General features: G+C 36.6%; 1 protein-coding gene and 1 pseudogene across 10 annotated transcripts in view; both read right to left on the bottom strand.

The window, feature by feature from the left end:
• The window catches only part of CEP170 (centrosomal protein 170), a 126,120-nt gene that overhangs the window by 35,009 nt on the left and 65,429 nt on the right, over positions 1-25,682 (bottom strand). For 6 of the 10 annotated variants that reach the window (XM_011370078.2, XM_011370075.2, XM_011370077.2 and 3 more), the window contains exons 9-13: positions 18,823-18,986; positions 18,343-18,636; positions 6,925-7,074; positions 4,167-4,293; positions 439-2,268 (exon numbers count right to left, since the gene is read on the bottom strand). In XM_011370078.2, coding sequence (XP_011368380.1) covers positions 439-2,268; positions 4,167-4,293; positions 6,925-7,074; positions 18,343-18,636; positions 18,823-18,986 — 2,565 coding nt within the window. The remainder of the gene's footprint in view (positions 1-438; positions 2,269-4,166; positions 4,294-6,924; positions 7,075-18,342; positions 18,637-18,822; positions 18,987-25,682) is intronic. The other 4 variants (XM_011370083.2, XM_011370081.2, XM_011370082.1 and 1 more) reach the window with 2 other exon arrangements.
• Positions 24,029-24,146, bottom strand: LOC111745642 (annotated as a pseudogene).

Here is a 25,682-nt window from a genome sequence, read left to right as displayed (position 1 = left end):
TGAAAAGAGTAATAAAGGGTATAGACACTGCTTTTCTTCAGGTTCATAAGGGCTTCGGATTAGGTGAGATTTAAAAGGTAAACACCTGCTTTCATAAGCACAATGTTAATTCCTATTATTTAAACCAGATAATTCCTAATCTAATTCTGACATACAAATCCAGCTATCTCACCAACTAGACAATTAAAACCCCTAAATCAGTTCAATGTACCTCTAATTTTGAAAACACTAATTTGCTCCAGGACATTAATTAGAAGTGTATATAATTTCTGAATTGTCTATTTACTAAGATAAATAAGATGATTTTTATAGGGATAAAACCCTCTATACAATAACCTTTCTGTTGTCTATTTTAGGAATATTCCTATTTTTTAAAAAAGGAGTCCCAAAATATAAAATAAATATGCTAATATCATAAAAACTCTGGATCTAATTTACCTGAAGGAGAGCCATGCGTTGAGGCCATACTTTTGACCTTGGAGTCTGAGAGTCGAGAGATACTGTTAGCTCTAATTCTAGGAGAAAATTTATCTGAAGGTACTAATCTGGCTCCGCTTCTGATGATGGCTTCTGCTGTCCGTGAAGAGGCACTACTTCTAGAGATTGTTGCTTCAGAGTCACTGCGAGCTGATAAAGAACCAAGCCTTGTTCTGCGAGGCTGAGCCAACAAATCAATCCTAGAGATGTTACGCCTTCCTGTGGGAGGTTTTGACGTTGAACTTGTTGTGGACACTTCAGAAGCAACAGATGCTTTGTCAGCATCAGCAAGTTCACTGTCTGAAGCCTCACCCAGTCGTGCTCGACGCAGGAGGGAAGTCCTCGTAGGCCGTGGCCGAGGAAGAGTGGTCGACTTGCTGGCTGAGCCAGGCGCCATGGGAGAAGACTTAGACTTCGTCGCTTTACTCCCTTCCAGTTTAGAATGCGCATGCTCATCAGTTGAGGTAAGTGGAGTCCTTCCATGAGGCTTACAAGAGTAAGTCTCCTGATCGGATGACATGATGTCAGAGATAGCAGAATGGGGGACACTAGAGGTTTGGTCGTCGTCTGTTAAATCCACCGAAGGCTGTCTCATCCTTCCACTGGACTGTACGAATTTACGACCGTCTGCTCTGGAAGCGACATCTGAGGAACGACTTTTTGTTTTCTTTTCTGTTTTCTCCCTAGCGCCAGCTGACGGCTTTGTAACATCTTTGGAAGGAGACCCTGTGGAGCACCTATCTTTATAGAGACTAGTGAAACTCTTTCGCTTCTGGGTTGACTTTCTTTCGGTCTCTCCCGTAACCAGACTGATGGTACTCGCTGTGTCCACATCAGATTCCGGTGAAATAGAGTTGTCTCTGTTGTAACTGGGAGTTTCTGGGCCTTCATCAGTTTTATTATCTTCACGCAGTTTGGCTTCTAGAAAAGCCATCACTGCTTCTGTGTCTTTCAAAATAAGGGTAGTGTCCATACTAGAATCAGTATCCATGGAGTCACTTCTTTCTCTCAATCTACTGGCAGACGTGAGCGCTAAAGAAGGGGGTGTGGATGAGGGCTGTTTGTTTATGTGGGGAATAAGTTCTATGGGGATGTTCGGGCTAGGTTTTTCTATAGTGAAGCTTCCTTGTCGCACTAATGACTTGGAGGATTCCTTCTTGTCTCCTCCCTTTGAAATGTGACTTTTCAGAATTTCCTCAGCTTTTCTCCGCTTGCCTTCATTTTGTATAACCCTTTCTCCTTTGCTTGCAGAATGTCCTGGAATTTTTTCTTGAGGCTGCGACTCTTGTTTCAAAGATTCCTCCCTACATCTCTCTATCTGACCTGAAACATTTTTGGAAGATAGTTTACTAGGTGTCCACTGTGCTTGTTCCTTCGATTCTTGTTGCTGAATTTTAGCTAACGTCTGCTTTACCAAAGACGTTTCCTTCTCAGTTTCAGTTTTCTCCTTTCCAGAAGGGGAGCTGCCTAAGTGCAACGGGGTCTTAGTCTCTCCCCCAGTTTTAAGTGTGTCCCCATTTACTGCCCTGTTCATTTTACTCAGAGCTCTGTCGGCATCTTGTTTATCTTTCTGGTATACCTGTGTTGGTGCTTCTTTCTCCTGAAGTTCTGTGTCTTGTTTTTCTCCTATCTCCGACCTCTGTGCCATAACCTTTGCTCTGGAGCTCTCGAGAGCCTTCTCTTCATTTGGAAGCTGGGGAAGGGCCCGTCTCCGTCGTTCTCCCTGACCAGCCACGGAAGTTGCTGAGCTACTGCTTCTCACCGAAATGCCAGATTCGCTGATATCTGCATCTAGAAAGTAAAACCACAAAAAAGGAATTAGGGCAAAAAATAAAAATGAAAAGTACATCATATTACATTAGATTTTGAAGTGTAAGTGAAGAAATGGCTTAAGTATAAAATAAAGCTTTGAATAAATAAGCCAGCATTGTGACAGAGTAACTTGACAAGCAAGTAAAATGCCAAGTGCACAAATGGGCAGATTACCGATAGGGGAGTCAGGAGAGCAAATAGTGTGGGATGAAAACTTAGGTTATCTGCTGCTCTCTTTTACTTTTGATGTGTTCTGTGGCAAGGAAGTTCACTGTGTTCAGTCTTGCTTTTGCAAATTATCCTATCCTCTAAGTTTTGCTCAAGACAACAGACTCTAACTAGTGTTATTATAGAATCGCACAGAGAATACCTAATAAACAGTTTATTTGCTATACTTTCAATTATATAGTAAAGAAGAAGAATATACTTAGTTTTTAATAAGCATTATTATCTACCTGAAAGAATGACAAGCTGGATTTCCTAAGTAAAACAGAAACTACAGGACTTTAACAAGGTTTTCTAAAAATCAAATTCGGAGCTGATTACAATATTTTTAAAATTATAAGTATGAAAAAAAAGTGACAAGACCTGTCATAATTTTACAGAGGAATTTTCAATTATCGTTGTCTAGTATATTAAGGCCTCATACAGAAATACAGGATCACTTTCTCTTTAATAAGTAGAAGCCAGAGAGAAAGTACTTTCATATTTCCATGGGAGAAAATTTAGGAATACTTGAGGATTTTCCTGAATAAACAGAACATGTTTCTAAAACAAAGGAATATATCTTTTCAGAGAAATATAAATTAACATATAAAGAATTCTACTCTTTTGAAGACAAGTGGGAAAAAGATGCTACATATAGCTCTGTAGGTTCTCTTTTCCTTTAAGCTAAAAGTTTAGCATGTGTCATAGCAATACAATGATTCTGATGCAAGAAAATACCTAAACTTACTGATTTAACTTTAATTTAGCAATCAGCCACATGTTATCTTATTCTGCATGTCTTATCTCCTTAGCGCTACTTGAAGCATCTAAAATGTAATAGCTATTTTTCTTTTTGTATTTTCCCGGCATCTCTCATGCTGTCCTGCTCTTAACTCACACTCAATGAACGTTTCACAAGAACACTTTAGATTTAAGTAGATTTATCAGCTTATCTAAAAAAACTCACTTAGAACAAGGAATGAGATAATGAAGGCCAAGCAATCTATTATTTCTTATGACAAGAAATAATAACTGTTATCTTTCCACAGATAATAGCTAATAATTTTAGAGTGGATTCTTTTCTAAATGTACCTAGCTCCTCTACCTGATTTCTGTTTCCCAAGTTTCTGTGAACCAATCTGCAAATCACTCTGTCTTTCCAAAGATTTCTGGTAATACTATCAATTACTCCTATAATTTCTGGTTAATAAATTATATAACTTTTCTAGTATACTGTCATGTAACTTGCTCAAATAATCGCTGACTAATGTTTACAAAATTCCAAAGCCAGATTTTTGGGGTGCCATAAGCCAGAGACAAACTAAATTTCCATTTCTATTTCTAATGATAACAAAGTTAAGAATACAGATAAAATGCCACATAAAAGTTCTCCTTGAGGGTTTTATTTTTAATTAACAACATAATTAACTGAATCTAATAATATCATTAGAGGCATATAATTTTATTTTTTAAAGAAACTATAAGTTCACAAAAATATAATTTAAAGGTAATAAAAAGTTTTAGGTTTAATTTACTTATCAGTAAATTATTAATAACTATTAATAATTACTAAATAATTATTAATTAATGACTAGCTCTCAGTAAAGATTTAATTTGCCTTTTAAAGACCGATGTATGATTCACACAGACACACACACGAGAAAAAATACCATTCTCTAAAGAAACAGGTACAGACAATTCCATTATCCTGTCTTCTTGATCATGCCTTGTATGATTAGCAGCCAAACTAGCCCATTGTGAGACCCAACGCTTGCTTCCAGATGAAGATGTGCCTTCCTAAAGGAGAAAAATAAGATAAAATAATACAGTGTGGGCAAACCTGATTCCTGTGAAAACAGAATTCCACTTAGTCACATTAACCCGTCATACAAAGCAGTATTTAAAGCTCTTATTGCTATTTTATCATTTATTAAATTTCCTCATATCAAATGAAGATTCTCTAGGTACTCCTATTAACTACAAAATTTTATTATTACTGTGAATGTAGTATAATGTTCTCAACTTACTAATGACTAACAATGGTACTAAAATAAACTCTTGGAGCTTAAAATTTACTCCGCTGGGGAGACTCAGGTGCACCACCGCGTCCTCGTAGTCACAGCAGCAGAGAGGGTTCTACTCCGGTCCACGGGGCTGTCCTCCCACCTCCCCATGTTTTTAGGAACCAGATAGTGCCAGAGTCGCAAGGAGCATTACAGCTGCCAGGTCATGTGTCTTCGGGGATTTCAAAAATAAGCCGGAAAGCTTTACATGTCTTTCCATAACACTTAAATATTTTCCGAAAGAGGTAGAAATCACAACCTTTAAAAACTTTTCTGCAATCAGTCTGAACCTGGCCCAGCCCATGTCTAGATCTGTCCTTACGGCGAGTGCTCTTTAAACCTTCATAGTCAAGGGTGAAATGGAATTTAATTCATGATATGGTTCCGCAGACTTAAGGACAGACATATAATGGTAATCCTTACGACCAGGCCATCTAGGCAGTTAAAATGGAAAAGCTAGGGAGTAGAGAAAAAAATGATTTCCTCACTAAAAATCTAAGCCAAGGCTTAATAGTGAAACTAGAATGACAACATTTTATTACAAGTGTCAGATTTACTGTATTTAATGATGTCAGGCTAAAAACTGATGAAGTAAATATTTCATACAGACTATATATTATATGATTTCAAGAATAATAGGTTAAAATAGTAAGTATATAGAATGCCATACATACAGTGAAGCCTAAGGATACCAAGCCTGCTGAATCCTTGGATTTCCTTTCAAGATTTTGTGCCCACAGTTCTGAGTACTGAAGGAGGTACCACAGCCATTTATACCACGCTAGGAATGCCCACAACAGAGTGGGTTTCACTGGCACACACTTATGTAGAACCATTCTGTGAAACTGTTCTAATGGCCTGTTTAGGTGACTTCTTCAAAGGCACATACATACTGGGGCTATATACAAATTTTACTTGATATGGGTTGAGGGGAAAGAGAGAAGAGGGAGTCTGTTTAAGTTCACATTCACCAGAATCCTTCTTAGATTAATAAGAATATCAAAACATTGCCTCAAATAAATATCACTTGTTTTCCATAAGCAAATTAAGCACAAATTCTCTAAGATCAAGGGGGAAAAAAGGATACTAAACAACAGTAACTGCTTTGACATTTTTCAAGAACTGGCTGACCATAAAGGGAAAATTTTAACATATAGGTATATTTATCTGTCTATAAAAAATGTTTTATTTACAGTTCATATAAATATAACACTTTATTCATATTTTGTTTTACTTATACCTTAAGATTTTATTTATATTTTATATTTGTTTATCATTTGTATATTTTAAATTAACTCATTTCCTGAGAAGCAGTATAGCGTGAGTAAGAGAATGAGTTAAGACATCAAGGCTGCTTAAGGTTCAAATTCTGGCTCCACAAGGAACTAGTTTTAAGACCTTGGCCAAGTTAATTACTATATACTTGAGTTTCCTTCTTGGTAAAATAGTACACAGAAAGCTTCCACTGAATGCTGGTTCTTATTATCTGAATAAATTATAATTAAAACATTGTAAAATAAAAGTATAATTAAAAATAAAATATATAATTACTTAAAAATAAATTATAATTAAAATATAAAATTATAATTACAAATAAAAAATTACATGCATTTTTTAGATTTCTTTTTGACACACCAGTGTGAAATGAAATACTAAGATAATTTCCAATAAGGAAATTATCATTTGTTAAGTACATAAATCTCAGATAATTACTGTGCTGGGTGCTTTATATACTTTATTAAACTCCCTGTAAATGGGTCTTAATAAAAATACCATTTATAGAGGGAGAGGAGAAAACTGAAGATAAGGGAGGGGAGGGGACTGAGTCAAAGGCACTCTGTTAGATATGGCAGCTCTGGTCTTTCTAGCTCTGCCATACCATACCGACTCTACAACTATCTTAACCAAGCCATCCTTGATTATCTCACGTTATTCTAATTACATCCTTGGCTGTACTGCCACTTACTCAGGTTGATAAGTTCTATCTATCTGGTACTACTTTGCATATGTTTCCTGGTATGATAGGTCTTTTCATTCCAAATACCTGACCTCCTAGAAAGCATCAGTTGTGTATATTTTTTGTTATGTGCCAACCAGAGCAGCGAGCCCATAGCTCATTAACTGCTTACTGAACGTTAACATTTTCCCTCACTGACAAAAAACTATTAATTTAAAAGAACGTAATAAAAAACTGAAATGGAATTACTATAAAAACTACTTTAGGCTTTCATTAGAAACAAATAATTTGTGAGAATTTAGTTTTTAGAAGAACTACACAGGAGTCATATCAACAACTTAATTACAAACAATAAAAAATTTACATCTTATGCATATACAAAGTCGAGTACGAGGGAGAGAGGTATACCTCTGAGTTGTGAAACCCAGGTGTACTCAGTGGCTTCCTTTCTTCCATTACTACCGTAGCAGAACTGAGAGCCCAATCTTTTATCAGATCTTTATGCTTTTCATTGATAATAGGCCTATTATAATCCTGATTGTCATCTACTCCAAACACCTAGGAGGAGAAAATCATTTTATAAATGAAAAGTCAGATTAATATGAGAATACTGTCAATAACTTCAAAGGCAAATAGAGATATTCTAAGTTAATTTCAATAGGTAATTTCGATAATGAGAGAAAACATTCAAATAGCATGAGAGCTGAAGAGGAACACAGGGCAGTGGCAGCTTACGTAAATGTAACTATCCTTTCTTAATATTGAGCAAAAGTACTGTTTGATACTAAATAAGAAATATTCAGGATATTACATTTCATTTGTTAAAAGGTGTTAATAATATTAAGCATTGTGATGATGCAGAGTTAAAAAAACAGCAGCACTTCAGCTTGTTTTCAGCTTGTCTCTGCTCTGTTATTCTGAAGAAGCATGATGGAAAACTATAAACATAGGACTGATTTTATGTGTTCCTTCCCTAACAAATGTTTAACATTTACATATGAATTACATTTATACATGTAATTTTCTAAGTTCCCAAATAACAGATTTTATTGTATGACTTTTTTGTATAGGGTATAACATAATTCTTAGATTGTATTTGCCTAAAAACCACTCAAAGGCCTTTGTTTGAAATGCAGAGCAGATTTCTGGGTCTACTCACGCAGATCAGCATTTTGAATAAGCAGATTGTCTATGGTCAACACTTTCGAAATATTCTAAATACACAGACCGGCAGCCTTGTGTTTTTATAGCCAGGACCTGAGTCTTACTCATTTCTTGGCTCATAATAAGCCCCGATTTTGCTGAAGAGACTGGAGAAAGGTTCTAACTCCATAAACTTTAACATTCCAGAGTCTACTTTGTTCCCAATGCTTATTATTTACAGGTATTAGTTGTGGCTCTAATTATTACAATCGAGAAAAATGTTATATGGTTGAATTAGCACTGTGTAGAAAGGAGCTTTAGAGCATAAACAAAGAGAATTTGTTTTCTACAAAAAGGGAAAACTACCTTTGTTTTGAGTACTTTCTAGAAAACGTTTTAATGATAATACATCTATCTAATAAATTCTGAAGTCCGCGTTTAGTAAGGCAGATAGCAGATTTTCAAAATAACTAAAATTTGGGAGTTTTACCACTAGATGGCCTTATTACTTAACATTTAATTCAAATATAACTATAGTTTTCAAGAATTATGATTTAATAGTCTCTTGAACCATCATCATCCAGTATTCAAATTATTTTTTAAGAGCAAAGTATATATAAACTTTAAGTCAAATATAAATTTTAATAATACATGGAAGTACAGTGTACAGAAGGAAAACAAACCTGCATCATTTTGCTGAACATTAGAATTAGCAAATTTAACAATAATGAGAAATAAAAAATACTAAGTACGTGTTTCTATGTGCTCTGCCTTTAACCCCACTTATATAGAAGGCAAATTAGAGCTACTCAAGTGATTTGTGACTGTCTTAAAATAAAATTAAAGATTTTCTAACTCAAGTCATTGAACTCTTCATTTACTGAAGTTTATCTCCTTATTTTTAACATTACTACTAGAAAAATATTGACCTCAAGTTTTGAAGTAAAAGATAAAAATAACCACATGTGATGATTACTTGCACGTTGCTTCTTGTTGATACGTTAATTTACAAATTACCTTAAGTGATTTTCTGATTTGGGGATTTTAGTTCTAATCCATACTCGAAATGGACTTCCAAACTCAATGTCCTCAAACATCTAAGTACCAGCAGTTTCAAATAAAATATACTAAGTCTCTCCAAAGCACTTCTGACACTATTTTGAAGTGATAACCAAAGACACACACACAGAGAAGTAATTAATGCTCCCAGATGCAGTACAGAAAGAGGAGTCAGGTGACAGTCTACAGGTCCCTTTTAAAGCATGAGCGATAGCCACGCATGTGTCTGTCAGAGAAGAAGCAATTATTTATTATCCAAATAAGTGATAGAGCCTGAAGAACCAATGCATGGAAAAAGGAGCCTTCCAAGTTCATCCCTATATTGTTGATAGTGCTTTGAAAAATGAATGCTAACAATGACTAGTGCACCTTGAAATGCATTATCATCATTTTTGTGTCTAGGTACAAAAACATCCATTTGTGATAACTTTCATGTGAAAACAAGGAGGATACATGTAGTTTATACTGTTCGTATATTTTAGAGGTATACTTTTCACATTTAAAAAAAGTACAAAAAATAAAAAAATAAAAAAGTACACATAATCTGACATACAACCTAATAGTTGGACAGAACTTGAGAGCTGCTCAAAGCAAAGACCAAGTTTGCTAGATTTTCTCATCTTTTAATTCTAGATTTGGTCTCTCACTGACTTCACCCACATCCGAGGCCTCGCTCCAATTTCTAGCAATAGACAGCTGCCCACCTGTCTGCCACCTCTCCCCCTAGATGGGTCAGAGGTGTCCCAAATGAGGACGCCAACCCCGGCTCATGATCTATTCCTCTTCCCACTCTGACCCGGGCACCGTCAACTCCCCAATTTGATATAGTACAAAATCTGGGTTTTTCACTCAGCTAGGGGCTTTTTTAGACTAGAATTCTATAGTGGAGAAGAGAGGGCGATCAGATGCCATCTTATTTTTATGCTTCCTCTGTAATAGAACCCTCTACCCCAAGGTGGGAGCAAGGAGGAGGAGTGGCACGGGAATAGGAACTCGTACCATCTGAACTCTCTGGGCCTGGCAGGCTCATCTTAGGGGTACGGGGTGGCTTTCGTGTGCTCTCTCCTACAGCTCCCTTGATCCAGGGAGATGTGTCTCTACCTTCGAGAGTGACCTGTGACCCCTACCACGGCCTCTAGGTTTAGAGTAGGAAGAGAGCACCTCCCTCCTCGCCCCACTCCAAGAATCATGGACCATGTTCTCAGTCTTTTCCTTGGAACATGTGCACGTGATATCTGGCATCTCACCTTGGAATTCTGCATCTATTATCTCGGTGGTTACGCGAAACAATTTTAACCACCTGTTAATCGGTTATGACACTATTTGTAGGTTACAGTGCTAGCCATCACAGAGGATTTAAAAATATGTAGTCAACCAACCACGGATTGAAGATGGTAAACAAAAACAAAAACAGAAGTTGTTATATTGCCAACCTGTACTATGTAGTCAGGTATACGATGGTTGCATGTATTGAACACATAGACTTTCTTGTTATTACTCCCCCAACAATACAGTATAGCAATGATTATATAGCATTTACATTGCATCAGGTAGTATACGTAATCTAGAAATGATTTAAAGTACGTGGGAGGGTGTGTGTAGGTTACATGCAAATACTATGCCATTTACATAAGGGACTTGAGCATCTTCAGATTTTGGTATTTGCGAAGGGTCTTGGAACCAATTCCCTGCAGATACCGAGGGATGGTTTTATGTGACTTAGTCCTTGCTCTTGAGCTTAGGTCTAATATGGGAGCTTATAAAAAAGAAAAGGGAGACTGTCATCTGAACCATGCAGGAGTACTCTGTAGTTAAAACACAACTTCTATAAGAACCAGACTATACTTTTAGATTTTAGTTAAACAAACAAACAACTAAACATTTTTCAGATGATAAAGAACTAGTATGTACAATATAAACCAAGTTTATGAAACTTGGACTTTGTTATTGTCACTAGCATATTATCATCACGGTCATTATTATTTAAAAGCTCAGACTGTACAGAAAATGCCCTCAGTTTCTAATTCTGAAACTGGAGGGCTGGGGAGGAGGGAATAATGGAATTACGTCAAACCGAAGAATACAGGGTCAGCTCTCATGGGGGAAACTTTGGTACCTACTGAATCCTTGAAAAGAGAGGTTAAATTACATTTGGTAACGTCACATACAGGGGGAGTGCTTACTGCAACAGGAAGCAGAGAGTACAGCGGGGGACGGGGAGGACTTAGGTATACAGACACAGCGACACAAATGTAGAGCAAAATGGTAATTCAGTAGCAACAGTCCTTAATTTACGAGTTAAAAAAATTTCCAAATCAGTTGAAATTCAGAAATCATCTTTCCGCAGGAACGAGAAACCTAATGGTAGGTTAAATATGAAGCTTTTGTGGCCTTATTTTAAAACAACTGAAGGATACTGCGTTGGTATATCGATTGTATCAAAGCGTCTAAGTAAAGATGTTTCATCCTCAGCACAGTACATCTTCCTCAGTGAGCACGGATGCCCCGGGGAAGGAAAGCGGGGTCTCTACCAGTTAGAATCGACAGCAGAGGTTCTCACAGCAGACAAAAACCGCCTGACACGTAATTAAGAACTGTGCAGGATTCTAGCCGTTAACGTCAGGAAACAGAATCAGGCTGACTTGATAGAGGAGAATGTTTCTGAACCTATAACTTTACTTGAAATTCTAAAATTAATTTTAAAAGAGTCCCTTAAAATTCAGTGGTATAAAAAGCTGTAAATGTTTAACACAGAATTTTTATAACATATTTGTAATCAACTTTGAAATGTAAAATTTAGACAAAATTGTTAGAAAAAAGAGCTCAGGATGGAGGTAGGAGAGACATTTTATAATTTAGCATGGTATACAAATGCTTACAGCGGCATTATTCACAATAGCCAAAAGGTGGAAATAGCTCAATGGAGGAGTGAATAAATGAAACGTGCTATATCCACACAATGGTATGTTATTCAGTCATAAAAAAGGCATGAGGTACTAATACATGCTGCATCATAGATGAACCTTGAAAATGTTATCTAAGTCAAAGAAGCCGGTCACAAAAGGCCACATATTGCATGATTCTATTTATATGAAATATCCAGAATAAGCAAATTCGTAGACACAGAAAGTAGACTAGTGGTTGCCAGGGGCTGAGGGAGGGGGGATGGGAAGGGACTCCATATGGGTCTGGGATTCCTTCGGGGGTGATTAAAATGTCCTGGAATTAGACAGTGCTGATAGTTGCACAACTTCATGAATGTACTAAAAGCCATTGAATTGTACACTTTAAGCAGCTAAAATGGTGAATGTCATGTGAATTTTGCCTCAATTTTTTAAAAAAAGGCACCATCTGGCTTTATCTTCTTCCTTTTACCCTCTCTCTGGGTAAACGCATGCTTTCAAATGTTTGCCCTCTCCCTGAACCTATCCCGTGGCCTCGGTTCTTCCCATTCCTTACGAGCGTTATATCCACCATCTCTTCCCTTTCCATCGCTGTTGAGTATTCTTTTGCTATTAGACCCTTCTTTCGTATCTTCGAATTATGCTCAAATCTAATCTAATGTTTCTATAGTTAAAATGTCCAAATCTTCTCCTCTTTATGGCTCATTTCTTTGTCATACCTTCCTTGTTTTCGTTCCTAAAATTTGGCTGCTCAGCAATGACCATCTTACCTTTTTCTTGCCAAGAAGATTTTTAGGTGCTAAGTCATGAGTAAAGTTCTGCTAGAAACTCGATGGTATCGCTGGTCTTTTACTAATCAAGGCAATTCCCCTGAGACTTACACACTTTTTCTGACATAATTATATTCTTTTGTAGTTTTCATATTTACTATTATAAAGCTAAGCTATACAAGGTTTTAAATTATATATTTTAAAAGTTACCTTAGGATCAAGATATAAACTAGTTTCATAACATAAAAATAAAAGGAAAACCTGTTTGTGGAAGCCCGACTGGATTTGATCCATGTATAAATTCATCAAAATAAATTAGTTAATATACAGCTAGCCACATACAAAAATTGACAAATATGAAAAAGCATGTCATAAATGTTTCTTCTCAATCATTCAAAAGACAACGAGTGTCTACTACATGCCGGGCACTGTTGTAGGCACAAGAAATACAGAAGTGATCGAGACAAATCAGATTATTCTAGAAAGGACAAACAGAAAATAAACTAGCTAGCAGTGAGTTCTATAAAGAAAATAAAACATGGCAATACGATGGAGATATGAAAGGTGAATGCTGGGGACGCTGCACACAGGAGGCTTGAGAAAGCCTCTGGGAGGTATGAGAAGGAGCTGGGCTCGCAGAACACACAAGAGCTTACTGGACTGAGGGCGCGGTAAGTGGAGAGCCCCTAAGCAGGAAAATAAATAAGGTTTCACATAATAATAGAGGAGAACGGGGCAAACCTATTACACATTAGCTTCTGACTGAATAAAGGTGAGAGTTACCTTGTGAAGCTTTGGGAATTAACACAGCAGGGGTTTCCTGCACCCAGGAAGGACTCTGTTGTGCTAAGAAGGGGAGAGGAGCATCAAGCGGAGAGACCGGAAGTAAATTCTCCAGATAAAAACTTTTTAGAAATTGTCCAGTGAGTAGGGAACAAGAAAAAAGATTAGTATTAAAAAAAAAAAAATCAAGCTGTCAGAATTTACCTTTTCAGAACCACTATCTGCCCATTAACTTGGATTGTTTCTGGACTGGCAGGAAGTAGAAAAAGTGTTAAGTCCAAGTCAAAATGCTGCCTGTCATCAGGCCTTCTCTGACTGCTCAAGGCGCTTGCTTATCTGACCCTCCAACTCCTTCAGCTCTCACACGCCTGATTTTACGTCTGAGTATGCTTCAGACATGCCACCCTCCTGTGCTCTGCCTGGCACTGTCTACCTAGATTCTGCCTCTGGTTTATCATGGTTCCCCTGGCTCTGGCTTGGATCCGATCTAAAACTTTACTGTGAACTTCAGGCTTTGGAATATCCCATTCTGAACCGCTGACACGCGGATCCAGGTTCCCCGCACTGACTTTCTTTGGGCCTGTCTGACTCATCGCTGCAGACATTCTTCATTGTGTGTTCCTACTCTTGTTATATAGTTCTCCTGGTCCGGGATCGTTTCTTATCACCTATTGCCTATAGAACCAGCACTGCTGGATAACAAGGCCCCATGAGAGAAGAGTATGCCAGTAAGAGGCATTTTGAGGGAAATACGCTGCCACAATGGAAAGGAATTGAAGCTCAGGAAAGGAAAACAATCTGGCAGAAATGGTCTTTGGTATGAAATTTATGGAATGGAGAAATACTTTTTTTTTTTCAAAAAATAGAGCCGTAAGTCCTGTACGATGACCAATTATTTTCTTGTTCGTGTACTGTTTAGCGTTCTGTTCTCACCACACGTTTTTCTCATCTCTGGAAGGCCGGTGGTAGCCCTGACAATGTCCTCCTCTTCCCTCAGCAGTGTCTGTCCTGATGGAGAAGCGGGGAGAAGAAACCGGTACTCTTGGTACTATGATGGGTTCCCAGGTATAACAGGGATGTCCAAGGAGCGAGGGCGGGGGGAGAGCATCATTATCGTGGAAGAGAATTACCTTTAACCCATGCAGTCAACAGCACTTACTATAGTGCATCTCCATGTAAGCTTAGATGTAAAACTTACGAGATCTTTACAAGTAATAGGCATTTATGAAGTTAATGTTGTGTAAGAAGTAAATTTTGAGACGATGCATAAAATAAGATCACCTACTGACAAACACACAGCACAAAAATAAAACCAAATGCTGTAGCCCCTTAACTGGGGGCTGGGGAAGGGATCTCTCACCACCTTTTAACTACAACCAAGATATGACATTTCAACTTGGTGACCTGTCTAAAGAGGTCCTATTTTAACTGTATGCAACTTCTTCCAAGTTAAGATGCAAATATGTTTTGCTTATTTTCTCTGGGCCCTGGAATACAATGTATTTTGAGGAAAGACTAAAAAGGCATTCAGTACTTATCAAACGACATCAGTGTATCATGTGATTCTGTGGCTTACTCACTTCTTTTTGATTCTGTGCTTGGTTCCAAGATGTTATTTTCTCTTGGTTTTCTCTTACTCAGCTGAGCCTTTTTGGCCTCTTTTGTTCACTCTTATTCTTTTGTCTCCTAGTGTTGGTGTTGCTAAGAATTTCATACTTTGTCTCCTCTCAATCTATATATCCTTTCAAATGAGGTGAACTCATTTGATATTTTGCATTCAGCTACTCTCTAATAATTCTCAAATTAGTATTTTAGCCCAGACCTCTTATCTAAGATCTAGACATTTACATTCAACTGACTGTTGGACATGTCACAGCAGCTTTTTAATTGCCTTCTCTGCTTCTGGCCTTTCCGATTTTCAATTCGTTCTTCACGCTTCTGACAGTGATTAGATCATCACTGCCCTACTTAAAAGTTTTCAATGACTCCCCACTGCCTTCAGCAGTAAAAAATCTAGAGTCCTTAGTATGATACAAAAAGGCCTTAGCTAGATAATCTCATCTTCCTAAAAGTCACAGTGGTCCTCTGAACAAGCCCTCCCCCCACCCATGCATCCGAGCACAGAGCTCCACGCCGAGAACCCTACCTTACCCTGCCTGCAAGGGGTTAATTCCACTTGTTTCAAAATGAGCTCAGTTGGCAATTAAATTCAATTTTTATAGAGAATATATAAAATGTCAGCCACTAGCAGTCATGAAGTTTACAATCGTGTGTGTGTGTGTGTGTGTGTGTGTGTGTGTGTGTGTGTGTGTGTCATGGTGGAGGGAGAACTGAATAAACACAAGCCAATATGACAGTGACTAGAAGTTTCTTTAGATTGCACAGCAAAAGACCTCTCTGAGGAAGGGATATGGAACCTAAGGTCTCTTGGAAGCTACTGGGACCCCTCCTCCAACGGTTTATGTCTATCAAAATGTTCATCACACAATTTTTATTACTATGTTTTTACTTGTGTAGTTCCAGCCCTCTCTACATAATCATTTCTTGAAGGGAAGAACTCTGTCTTTTCAATTTGAATGTCTCTCGCCTAACACAGAGCCTGGCACATAGTTGATGCTGAGTAAAGGTTGCTAAATGAATAAATCGATGAAAATAAACCAGTGCTCACATGACAGATTGAAAAAGGAAATAAACCACACAAAAGTTTTCAGAACTAAACAACAATTAAATTCAGATGCACAGAGCTGATGGCCCCAAGGTCCGTCCCACATGCCCTAACTTTAAAAGCAAGAAAGCGGATGGCTTTTACTGAGTCGCCCAGCCCTCGGATGTGATGCCCATATTTACTCCTCCCAAAGTCCTTCTGCCTCGGTTCTGGCTATTCTTGCTTTTCTGTTCCCACACCCACAGGCTACTTCATTGTCTTCAGACATTTGATTCCTGCTTCCTTGCTTTTGTTTCCCCAGAGCCTGACTCTAGTTGGCCCGAACTCGCCTTCTAGCTCTAGCCGCAGCTAGCAGAGTGTCGGCTTTTCTTTGGTATTCACGAGATAATGTAGAGACACTTGGTTTTCCCTACAGTTATGGTTTCAGCTTTGTTTTCTGGTTTATACAAACTGAGGATGACTCTGGATTACCTACTGAGTCACATACTGCCATTACTCCCTTAGATGAATCTTGCTTTAAATCTTGTCTGTTATCCATAGTGTGACCATATAATTTGTCATTGAAACTGGGACTCTTTTTGAGAATGAAAAACAAGATGCTTTTAATAATTACAGACAGCAGGTGGACATCACTCTCTCTGTCCAACAGTTGCCTACAGAGTCTCATCTGCAATGGTGACTCCTTGCTCAGCTTTCTGCTGTCTGGCTAAGCTGGAACTTCCACTAGGCTGCAGATTTGACCCTTTCAGGGCTGAAAGAACTTCCTAGGATTTATTAGTGCCCTGTGTAGAGATCCTCAGTAGAAACTCCTGATAAGGGTAATAACGCAGCTAACATTTAAAGACTTCTTATTATAAGACAGGCATTGTGATAAGCATTCTATATACTTTATTGAATTCTTCTCACAACCTAGTGAAATTGCTTCCATTTCAGAGCAAAAAGATATAGAGACTTAAAGAGATTAGTTTTCCCGAGGGCACATATCTAGTGAATGCAGTTTAACCTGATGCCAGATCTGTCTGCCTACAAGTGTTCATGTTCTTAAATACCATAATATAATCTCTCACTGTAAAAGAATATTTTAATAGAGAAAATATCTATCACTATAAATATCTATAATCCAAATGAAGGTATAAGAGGATAAAATTCATGTCAAAACTTCTCGCCATTCTATTTTTCAAAACCTTTTATTTTTTAGAGTCTTTTTTTATGCTAACACTGTGTCTTTAGACTTCCTCTAATATAATCGGAAAACTCACGTTTTTCAATCTGTTTCTCACCTGCTCTCCTTTTCTTATTAACAACTATCGTAACATTGATCACATAACATCTATTTCTTAGACTAACAAGCCTCAAAACTTTGGAGCTGCATACCTCGAAAGTAAAAAAATTTGAACACGTGCTCAATGACTACATGTTTAGAAATTACATATGTATGGCAATACAATAATAGATTGTGTGCATTATAGAACACACTCCAAAATGGAAATAAAAACTATGAAGTTAAAAATAAACATAAGTTCTAATAATCGTTCTGCATCCCAAAGGGTTGTCTTGTCTCCTCCCTGAAAGACCACTCTGTAAACTCATCATTTAACTAGTGCACCTCACATGTCAAACAAAATCACCCGGAGACTCTGCTTTTAAAGCAGATTCCGATTCAGTGTGTTCAGCGTGGGCCTGAGAGTCCATTTCTAACATGTGGCTCACACACTGAGTAACAAGAACTTAAGAGATCAGCGCTTAGCCCGACTTAGGCTTCTCTCCTCCAGGGGGTAAAATAAACAGCTGATTCTAAAGTCAACTTTCCATTACCATGAGCAAAAATGAGGAACATCATTTTTTAAACCATACAATAATCAGTATACACATTAACGCATTACATCAAAGAACAAATCTGAAATGTAAATAACCATCATGCCTCACTCGGCATGATGGCTAAACTCAAAATATTATAAACAAAATGATTTTGTTTTCATATACTTCTTTTCTATCACCGAAGATGGTAGTGAATAAAAATTTTAAAAAGAAAATTAAAAAAAGAACAAAATTGATTAAAACGTGTATTTTCATCTGTTCCCAACATGAAATTAGTAGGCAGGAAACCTGTGGTTTACTATAATTACCAGCTAACAATTATGCCTATATTGACAGAGTCATAGAAATCAGGTTTGTTTTTTTTTAAGTTTTTAAATAAATGCAAAGTAAGAATGGCCAAAGTATACTATTTAAAAATCCTATCTTAAATTTATACAACTTAAAAGGTCCAAACGGTTTAAATGTACCGAACTTTACCTCTGAAATTTGGGCAAAAACAGACTATAAGCAGAATAAAATCGCAAAGCATTTTGGTCTTCTTGTTAGCCTTGCAGTTCCCTAACAAAACCCTAAAGTTTAATACCACTGACTGCAGAGGCACATTTCATGCTGACTCTGCAACAATTTCCAACAGTCAAATACACCACACAAAAACTAACATCATACCCCAATTTCAATTATTTACCTTGTCAATCATTTTTCTTGCTTCCACTTCCTCACTGTTGGGATTCTCTAACTCAACGGTATAAGTACCCTTGTCACTTTGGTCATCATCATTATCCTTTTCAGAAGTGGCAGAAGTAGCTTGATTTTTTAACAATTTATCCATCTCCTGGCTCGGTCTGTGCCCGAGACTCCCTGAACTTCTTAATAATGCGGTTTGGAGGAAGGGAATTGACACCGATGGCTCCTCTGATTTCTGTTTTAACAATTTCCCATGTGGAACACCATGCCCCCCTCTGTGATGCGCAGAGCTAGTCTGTAAAGACAAAGAAACCACTTTGGCATCTGCTGTTGGAGACTTTGTTTTTTCAAGTTTTGTATGTGGTGTTGAGTAAGTAGTTTCCTGACACGAGATTCCCGCACTCTGAGTACAAGAACATGGCCTCCTTTTTCTGGGACTGTCTCCATCAAAGAACGCAATCATAAAAGCGGTCTGACTTACAACAGCTTGGTCTTGACGCCTTTCGGTAGCCTGGGCCTTCTGCAGCTTTTTCTGTTCTGAATGGTGGCGCCTTAAGTGCTCCTCGAGAGTTGCGCGTTTGCTGCAGCGCCTGTGAGCCCCGGCATTTTCGGAATCGCTCTGTGTACCATCATCATGTTTATTTCCTGGACACAAAAAGGAAACCGCATAATAGAGAAGGAAAAAAATCCCATGCAGAAAATCAGAAGCACATACAAAAGTGCTATTTGTTTTGCCCCCTTTCCCATTTTCAATCCAAAGTCATATGTTCTTTTCAGTAACAGGCTCTGCAAACTTCCCTCAATTGCAATGCTTACACTCAAATTGGATCAACCAACAATGAGGTCTTTATAATGAGTGAATAAAATCGTCTTTCTCCAAATTTTAGCTTTATAACGATTTATCAATGTCTGAACAGATAAGCAATGCTGTATCATCTGTGATATTCTGTATTTGAAACATCACATTATTAGACATTAATCCTGCCTCCAAACTTTATATTTTAAATAAACAATTAAAAATTTGTTTCTACGCCTGAAACTTACTGGATTTTGTTAACCAATGTCACCATAATAAAAAAATTAAATGAAAAAAATTGTTTCTAGCATTAGAGAGGAAAAGAGCCAGAAAAAAGAGTGATCTCGCTGAAATGGTTATCATTACACAGGAAACAAGAATACAAATGCCATAAAAATGTGATGAATCTAAACTTTTGATGATGGACACTACCTACATAAGTATAGTATATGTTTCTTTTTTAATAAAAAGATGCAAGTTTATAGTTTCCACCAATTACCGTAAAATTATTTATAAATGGCTTTCTAACTATGAGAATTTCTGAAAATCTGCATTTGTGCTCTAAAGTCTGGTGGCTTCAAAGAGGTAAATAAAGCTAAAAGGCCTATCGTGAAAAAACATAGTCTACAAAATCCTATATAAATCTACGTATCTACTGGACAGATGGCATGGTGTTAAATATAACCATATAAAAATCTATCTGTCCTCTTCATAAAGCATATAGAGTCAAATTAAATTATACTTGAATTTTGAAACATCAGCTTTCTAACAGAGGTTTTTTACTACCTTTCATAGTTCTATTAGGGATTAAATTAAATCTTTATGACAATTACTTGATTTTTCACTGATTTATAATTCTCATTACCTAAGTAATAACATTAGAAGAAATAATCCAATAATTATTATTATAGCATAGAATTATAGTCAAGAGTTATTCTATACACGTTTTAGATCGAATCATAAATGAGGGCTGAAATGATGGCTTCTTTAGAAGAAAGCTAGAAATGAATCTAGTGAACCAGGTGTATTTCAATGCATCCGGGACTAAATCTGATTTTTAACTTTTCCTGGGCTACAAATTTTAATCTGAATACCTGCTGAATAAGGTGGCATCAAATAAGATGGTCAGAAACGAAAGATTTGCAGGCTAGAAGAGACAACAAACACTATGTCCTGGGGAAAAAGGTGAGTTTTAATAATCATGGGCTTGTTTCTAATAAATTTAGACATTACCAATGGGTGCCAATGATTTAACACCAGAGGACTGGCTGTAAAAATGTGGTATAAAAAAGGAGTGAGAAGACTCAGAAGAAAGGCGAGCAAACAAAAGGGCTGCGTTTTGCAAAAGAGGAAAGGGAAGCAAAGGGAGTTAACGAGATGAAAACGAGAGGCCTGGGGGGCTTGTGCGCTCCCAGCACAGTGAGAGAGAGCAATGTTATAAACTTCTGGTGACAACAAATCCTAAACTCTTTCTTCAAATTAGTAACTATTTACAATGCAATCTGAAAAGAAAAAACATGTGTTTAATTAATGACTCTGTACCTCAGGTAATTAAGGATAGCAGATGGAATGCAAAACCAAACCACTACTTCAAATATAAACTCACAAAAAACATGACATTTTACAACCTATTTCAATGTTGCACTGGACATATTGAAAAGAAATCCAGTTTATAAGAGCTGGATATAACTAAACTCCAATATTTCCTGCATAATAAGACCAAATAACCCATATCACACACACACAACATGAAAACACCATTTTAACAGAATTTAGTTCTCGTACCAACTTATAAAATTTGGCACTCAAGTGGTGTCAGGCCCGTTCAGTATCTTTTCCTTAAGTTATAGATTAAAAAGTCTACTTTAATTTATAGATCAGCTATTTTCTTTTTGGAAAATATTATTTCTTCTTATATTTCTCAGTGTCACACAAGGGGAGACACCTGATCAGAACTGCAACTTCTGTTTTCATTCAACAGAGAAAAATCACTAGGAAGCCCTCCTGGCCAAGTTTCTTTCTGTTTTGTCTGTCATTAACCATGCCTAAATAAGCTTAAGTTCTTTTAGTGTTTTTTTTTTTTTTTAATGCCTACAGCACCTGGTCTTCCTAGGTGGTCTCCCATCCAAATACTAAGCAGGCCCAACCCTGCTTAGCTTCTGAGATCAGACAAGGTCGGCACGTTCAGAGCAGCGTGGCCACTGGCTTTTAGTATTTGTATGGAAGGTTAGCTGCACCCAGTCAGTAGCTGTGGCCAAAAGGAGCTGCAACCCTCCTAAAGGGTGAAAGTGTAGGGGCTTTGTGAACATTATTTTCCTCACTGTCCCAAAGCACATGCACTTTACCTTTGTAGGAGCAAAGTTTTTTTGTTTTTGTTTTCTTTTGCCTACTTTCAAGTTTCTGACTGATCTAAACAGCTGCTGAAAATCTAGTTATTATAAAATTGTTATTATCTGCTACAATTACATTTATTTAAAGTCTAGGTATATCTTTTTGATATCCTAAAGTGTAAAAAATCTTTGTAAGATGAGGGCAGCTCTGATTTTGGGGAAAAGTCAAATGTTATTCATAAATATATCTGGAGAAATAAAATGGATCAATCCTGGACCAAACTGAGTAAAATTCACAAAGACATTACCCTGGATGGCTGGTACAATGGCCTGAAGGCACATCCAGAAGGCTGCTAAGCAACAGCAACATACTAGAATATATGTCTGCCTATAAATCAGCTTTGAAGGATGATAGTAATATGACTGTATAATTTCTGATAAGGTTTCCAAATAGCTAATCATTAAGGTATAGGTATAATATGAATGTAGGCATTAATGCCTCTATTTAGGATCAGACTTCTTTAAGAAAAGAGAATGATGGCTTACAAATAACAGAGAATGTGGAAAATAGTGATAACGACTAAAAAGTTACAAAAGAAGGGTTTAATACAGGCACTTTTTAAAAATAAGTTTTTAAAAGGATCTTTTAGCTTACTTTTTACATATTTATTCAGAGTGATTCTAAAAAGACAATGTCATTTCTAAATTTTCAAGGTTTACATTAACTTTTATACTATACTAGGATATCAGTATTATTTAGCCAATTCATAAGATGGTCTGTTTACAAAATGGTAGCTTTTATTTGTAAATTTTAACCTATACGTACATATATAGGTCTCAACTATGTATTTAATACTATATAGAAGTAAAAGACAGCAATCACATGTCAAAGAACATATGCCAGGCAACTGCTTATAATTAAAATATAGTCATAGACTCTAGCGAAGGATTAGGTAGTGTTGCCATAATTACCGTAAAATTATTTATAAATGGCTTTCTAACTATGAGAATTTCTGAAAATCTGCATTTGTGCTCTAAAGTCTGGTGGCTTCAAAGAGGTAAATAAAGCTAAAAGGCCTATCGTGAAAAAACATAGTCTATAAAATCCTATATAAATCTACGTATCTACTGGACAGATGGCATGGTGTTAAATATAACCATATAAAAATCTATCTGTCCTCTTCATAAAGCATATAGAGTCAAATTAAATTATACTTGAATTTTGAAACATCAGCTTTCTAACAGAGGTTTTTTACTACCTTTCATAGTTCTATTAGGGATTAAATTAAATCTTTATGACAATTACTTGATTTTTCACTGATTTATAATTCTCATTACCTAAGTAATAACATTAGAAGAAATAATCCAATAATTATTATTATAGCATAGAATTATAGTCAAGAGTTATTCTATACACGTTTTAGATCGAATCATAAATGAGGGCTGAAATGATGGCTTCTTTAGAAGAAAGCTAGAAATGAATCTAGTGAACCAGGTGTATTTCAATGCATCCGGGACTAAATCTGATTTTTAACTTTTCCTGGGCTACAAATTTTAATCTGAATACCTGCTGAATAAGGTGGCATCAAATAAGATGGTCAGAAACGAAAGATTTGCAGGCTAGAAGAGACAACAAACACTATGTCCTGGGGAAAAAGGTGAGTTTTAATAATCATGGGCTTGTTTCTAATAAATTTAGACATTACCAATGGGTGCCAATGATTTAACACCAGAGGACTGGCTGTAAAAATGTGGTATAAAAAAGGAGTGAGAAGACTCAGAAGAAAGGCGAGCAAACAAAAGGGCTGCGTTTTGCAAAAGAGGAAAGGGAAGCAAAGGGAGTTAACGAGATGAAAACGAGAGGCCTGGGGGGCTTGTGCGCTCCCAGCACAGTGAGAGAGAGCAATGTTATAAACTTCTGGTGACAACAAATCCTAAACTCTTTCTTCAAATTAGTAACTATTTACAATGCAATCTGAAAAGAAAAAACATGTGTTTAATTAATGACTCTGTACCTCAGGTAATTAAGGATAGCAGATGGAATGCAAAACCAAACCACTACTTCAAATATAAACTCACAAAAAACATGACATTTTACAACCTATTTCAATGTTGCACTGGACATATTGAAAAGAAATCCAGTTTATAAGAGCTGGATATAACTAAACTCCAATATTTCCTGCATAATAAGACCAAATAACCCATATCACACACACACAACATGAAAACACCATTTTAACAGAATTTAGTTCTCGTACCAACTTATAAAATTTGGCACTCAAGTGGTGTCAGGCCCGTTCAGTATCTTTTCCTTAAGTTATAGATTAAAAAGTCTACTTTAATTTATAGATCAGCTATTTTCTTTTTGGAAAATATTATTTCTTCTTATATTTCTCAGTGTCACACAAGGGGAGACACCTGATCAGAACTGCAACTTCTGTTTTCATTCAACAGAGAAAAATCACTAGGAAGCCCTCCTGGCCAAGTTTCTTTCTGTTTTGTCTGTCATTAACCATGCCTAAATAAGCTTAAGTTCTTTTAGTGTTTTTTTTTTTTTTTAATGCCTACAGCACCTGGTCTTCCTAGGTGGTCTCCCATCCAAATACTAAGCAGGCCCAACCCTGCTTAGCTTCTGAGATCAGACAAGGTCGGCACGTTCAGAGCGGCGTGGCCACTGGCTTTTAGTATTTGTATGGAAGGTTAGTTGCACCCAGTCAGTAGCTGTGGCCAAAAGGAGCTGCAACCCTCCTAAAGGGTGAAAGTGTAGGGGCTTTGTGAACATTATTTTCCTCACTGTCCCAAAGCACATGCACTTTACCTTTGTAGGAGCAAAGTTTTTTTGTTTTTGTTTTCTTTTGCCTACTTTCAAGTTTCTGACTGATCTAAACAGTTGCTGAAAATCTAGTTATTATAAAATTGTTATTATCTGCTACAATTACATTTATTTAAAGTCTAGGTATATCTTTTTGATATCCTAAAGTGTAAAAAATCTTTGTAAGATGAGGGCAGCTCTGATTTTGGGGAAAAGTCAAATGTTATTCGTAAATATATCTGGAGAAATAAAATGGATCAATCCTGGACCAAACTGAGTAAAATTCACAAAGACATTACCCTGGATGGCTGGTACAATGGCCTGAAGGCACATCCAGAAGGCTGCTAAGCAACAGCAACATACTAGAATATATGTCTGCCTATAAATCAGCTTTGAAGGATGATAGTAATATGACTGTATAATTTCTGATAAGGTTTCCAAATAGCTAATCATTAAGGTATAGGTATAATATGAATGTAGGCATTAATGCCTCTATTTAGGATCAGACTTCTTTAAGAAAAGAGAATGATGGCTTACAAATAACAGAGAATGTGGAAAATAGTGATAACGACTAAAAAAGTTACAAAAGAAGGGTTTAATACGGGCACTTTTTAAAAATAAGTTTTTAAAAGGATCTTTTAGCTTACTTTTTACATATTTATTCAGAGTGATTCTAAAAAGACAATGTCATTTCTAAATTTTCAAGGTTTACATTAACTTTTATACTATACTAGGGTATCAGTATTATTTAGCCAATTCATAAGATGGTCTGTTTACAAAATGGTAGCTTTTATTTGTAAATTTTAACCTATACGTACATATATAGGTCTCAACTATGTATTTAATACTATATAGAAGTAAAAGACAGCAATCACATGTCAAAGAACATATGCCAGGCAACTGCTTATAATTAAAATATAGTCATAGACTCTAGCGAAGGATTAGGTAGTGTTGCCATCTCAAACTACGCTGAAATACCATGGAAGAAAATCAGAAACAGGTATTTTTTCATTACTTGATCAGATTCCCAGGGCATAAAGTAAGAGTTAAGCCAGGGTCTGTCTTGTCATTGATAGTTATTCATTGTTTATTCAAATTACTGAGTACCTACCACATACTCAGTCCCAGGGGAAGTGTTAGGGATACAAGGTGAGTAATATATAGGCTCTGACCTTAATGAGCATTTTTTAAAGCTCATTAATTCCTTGTAGAGTAACAGAATGGTCAGATTAACATATAATCACTTCCTTCAGACAGCTTGTTAAATAAAATAAAGTAACACAAAACTGTATTTAGTAACTCTAAAGTAAATTTAATTTGCAAAACCAATGGAAAAAATTGATTAGCTAATACCTCAATGTACAGGTATAAAGATTATGCTAATTTTGCCAAATATTATACTA

Source organism: Pteropus vampyrus, unplaced genomic scaffold (genome assembly GCF_000151845.1).
Source record: "Pteropus vampyrus isolate Shadow unplaced genomic scaffold, Pvam_2.0 Scaffold159, whole genome shotgun sequence".
Taxonomy (NCBI): domain Eukaryota; kingdom Metazoa; phylum Chordata; class Mammalia; order Chiroptera; family Pteropodidae; genus Pteropus; species Pteropus vampyrus.
The sequence above is the reverse complement of the archived record's forward strand: the minus strand, read 5'-3'. Positions and strand labels throughout refer to the sequence as shown.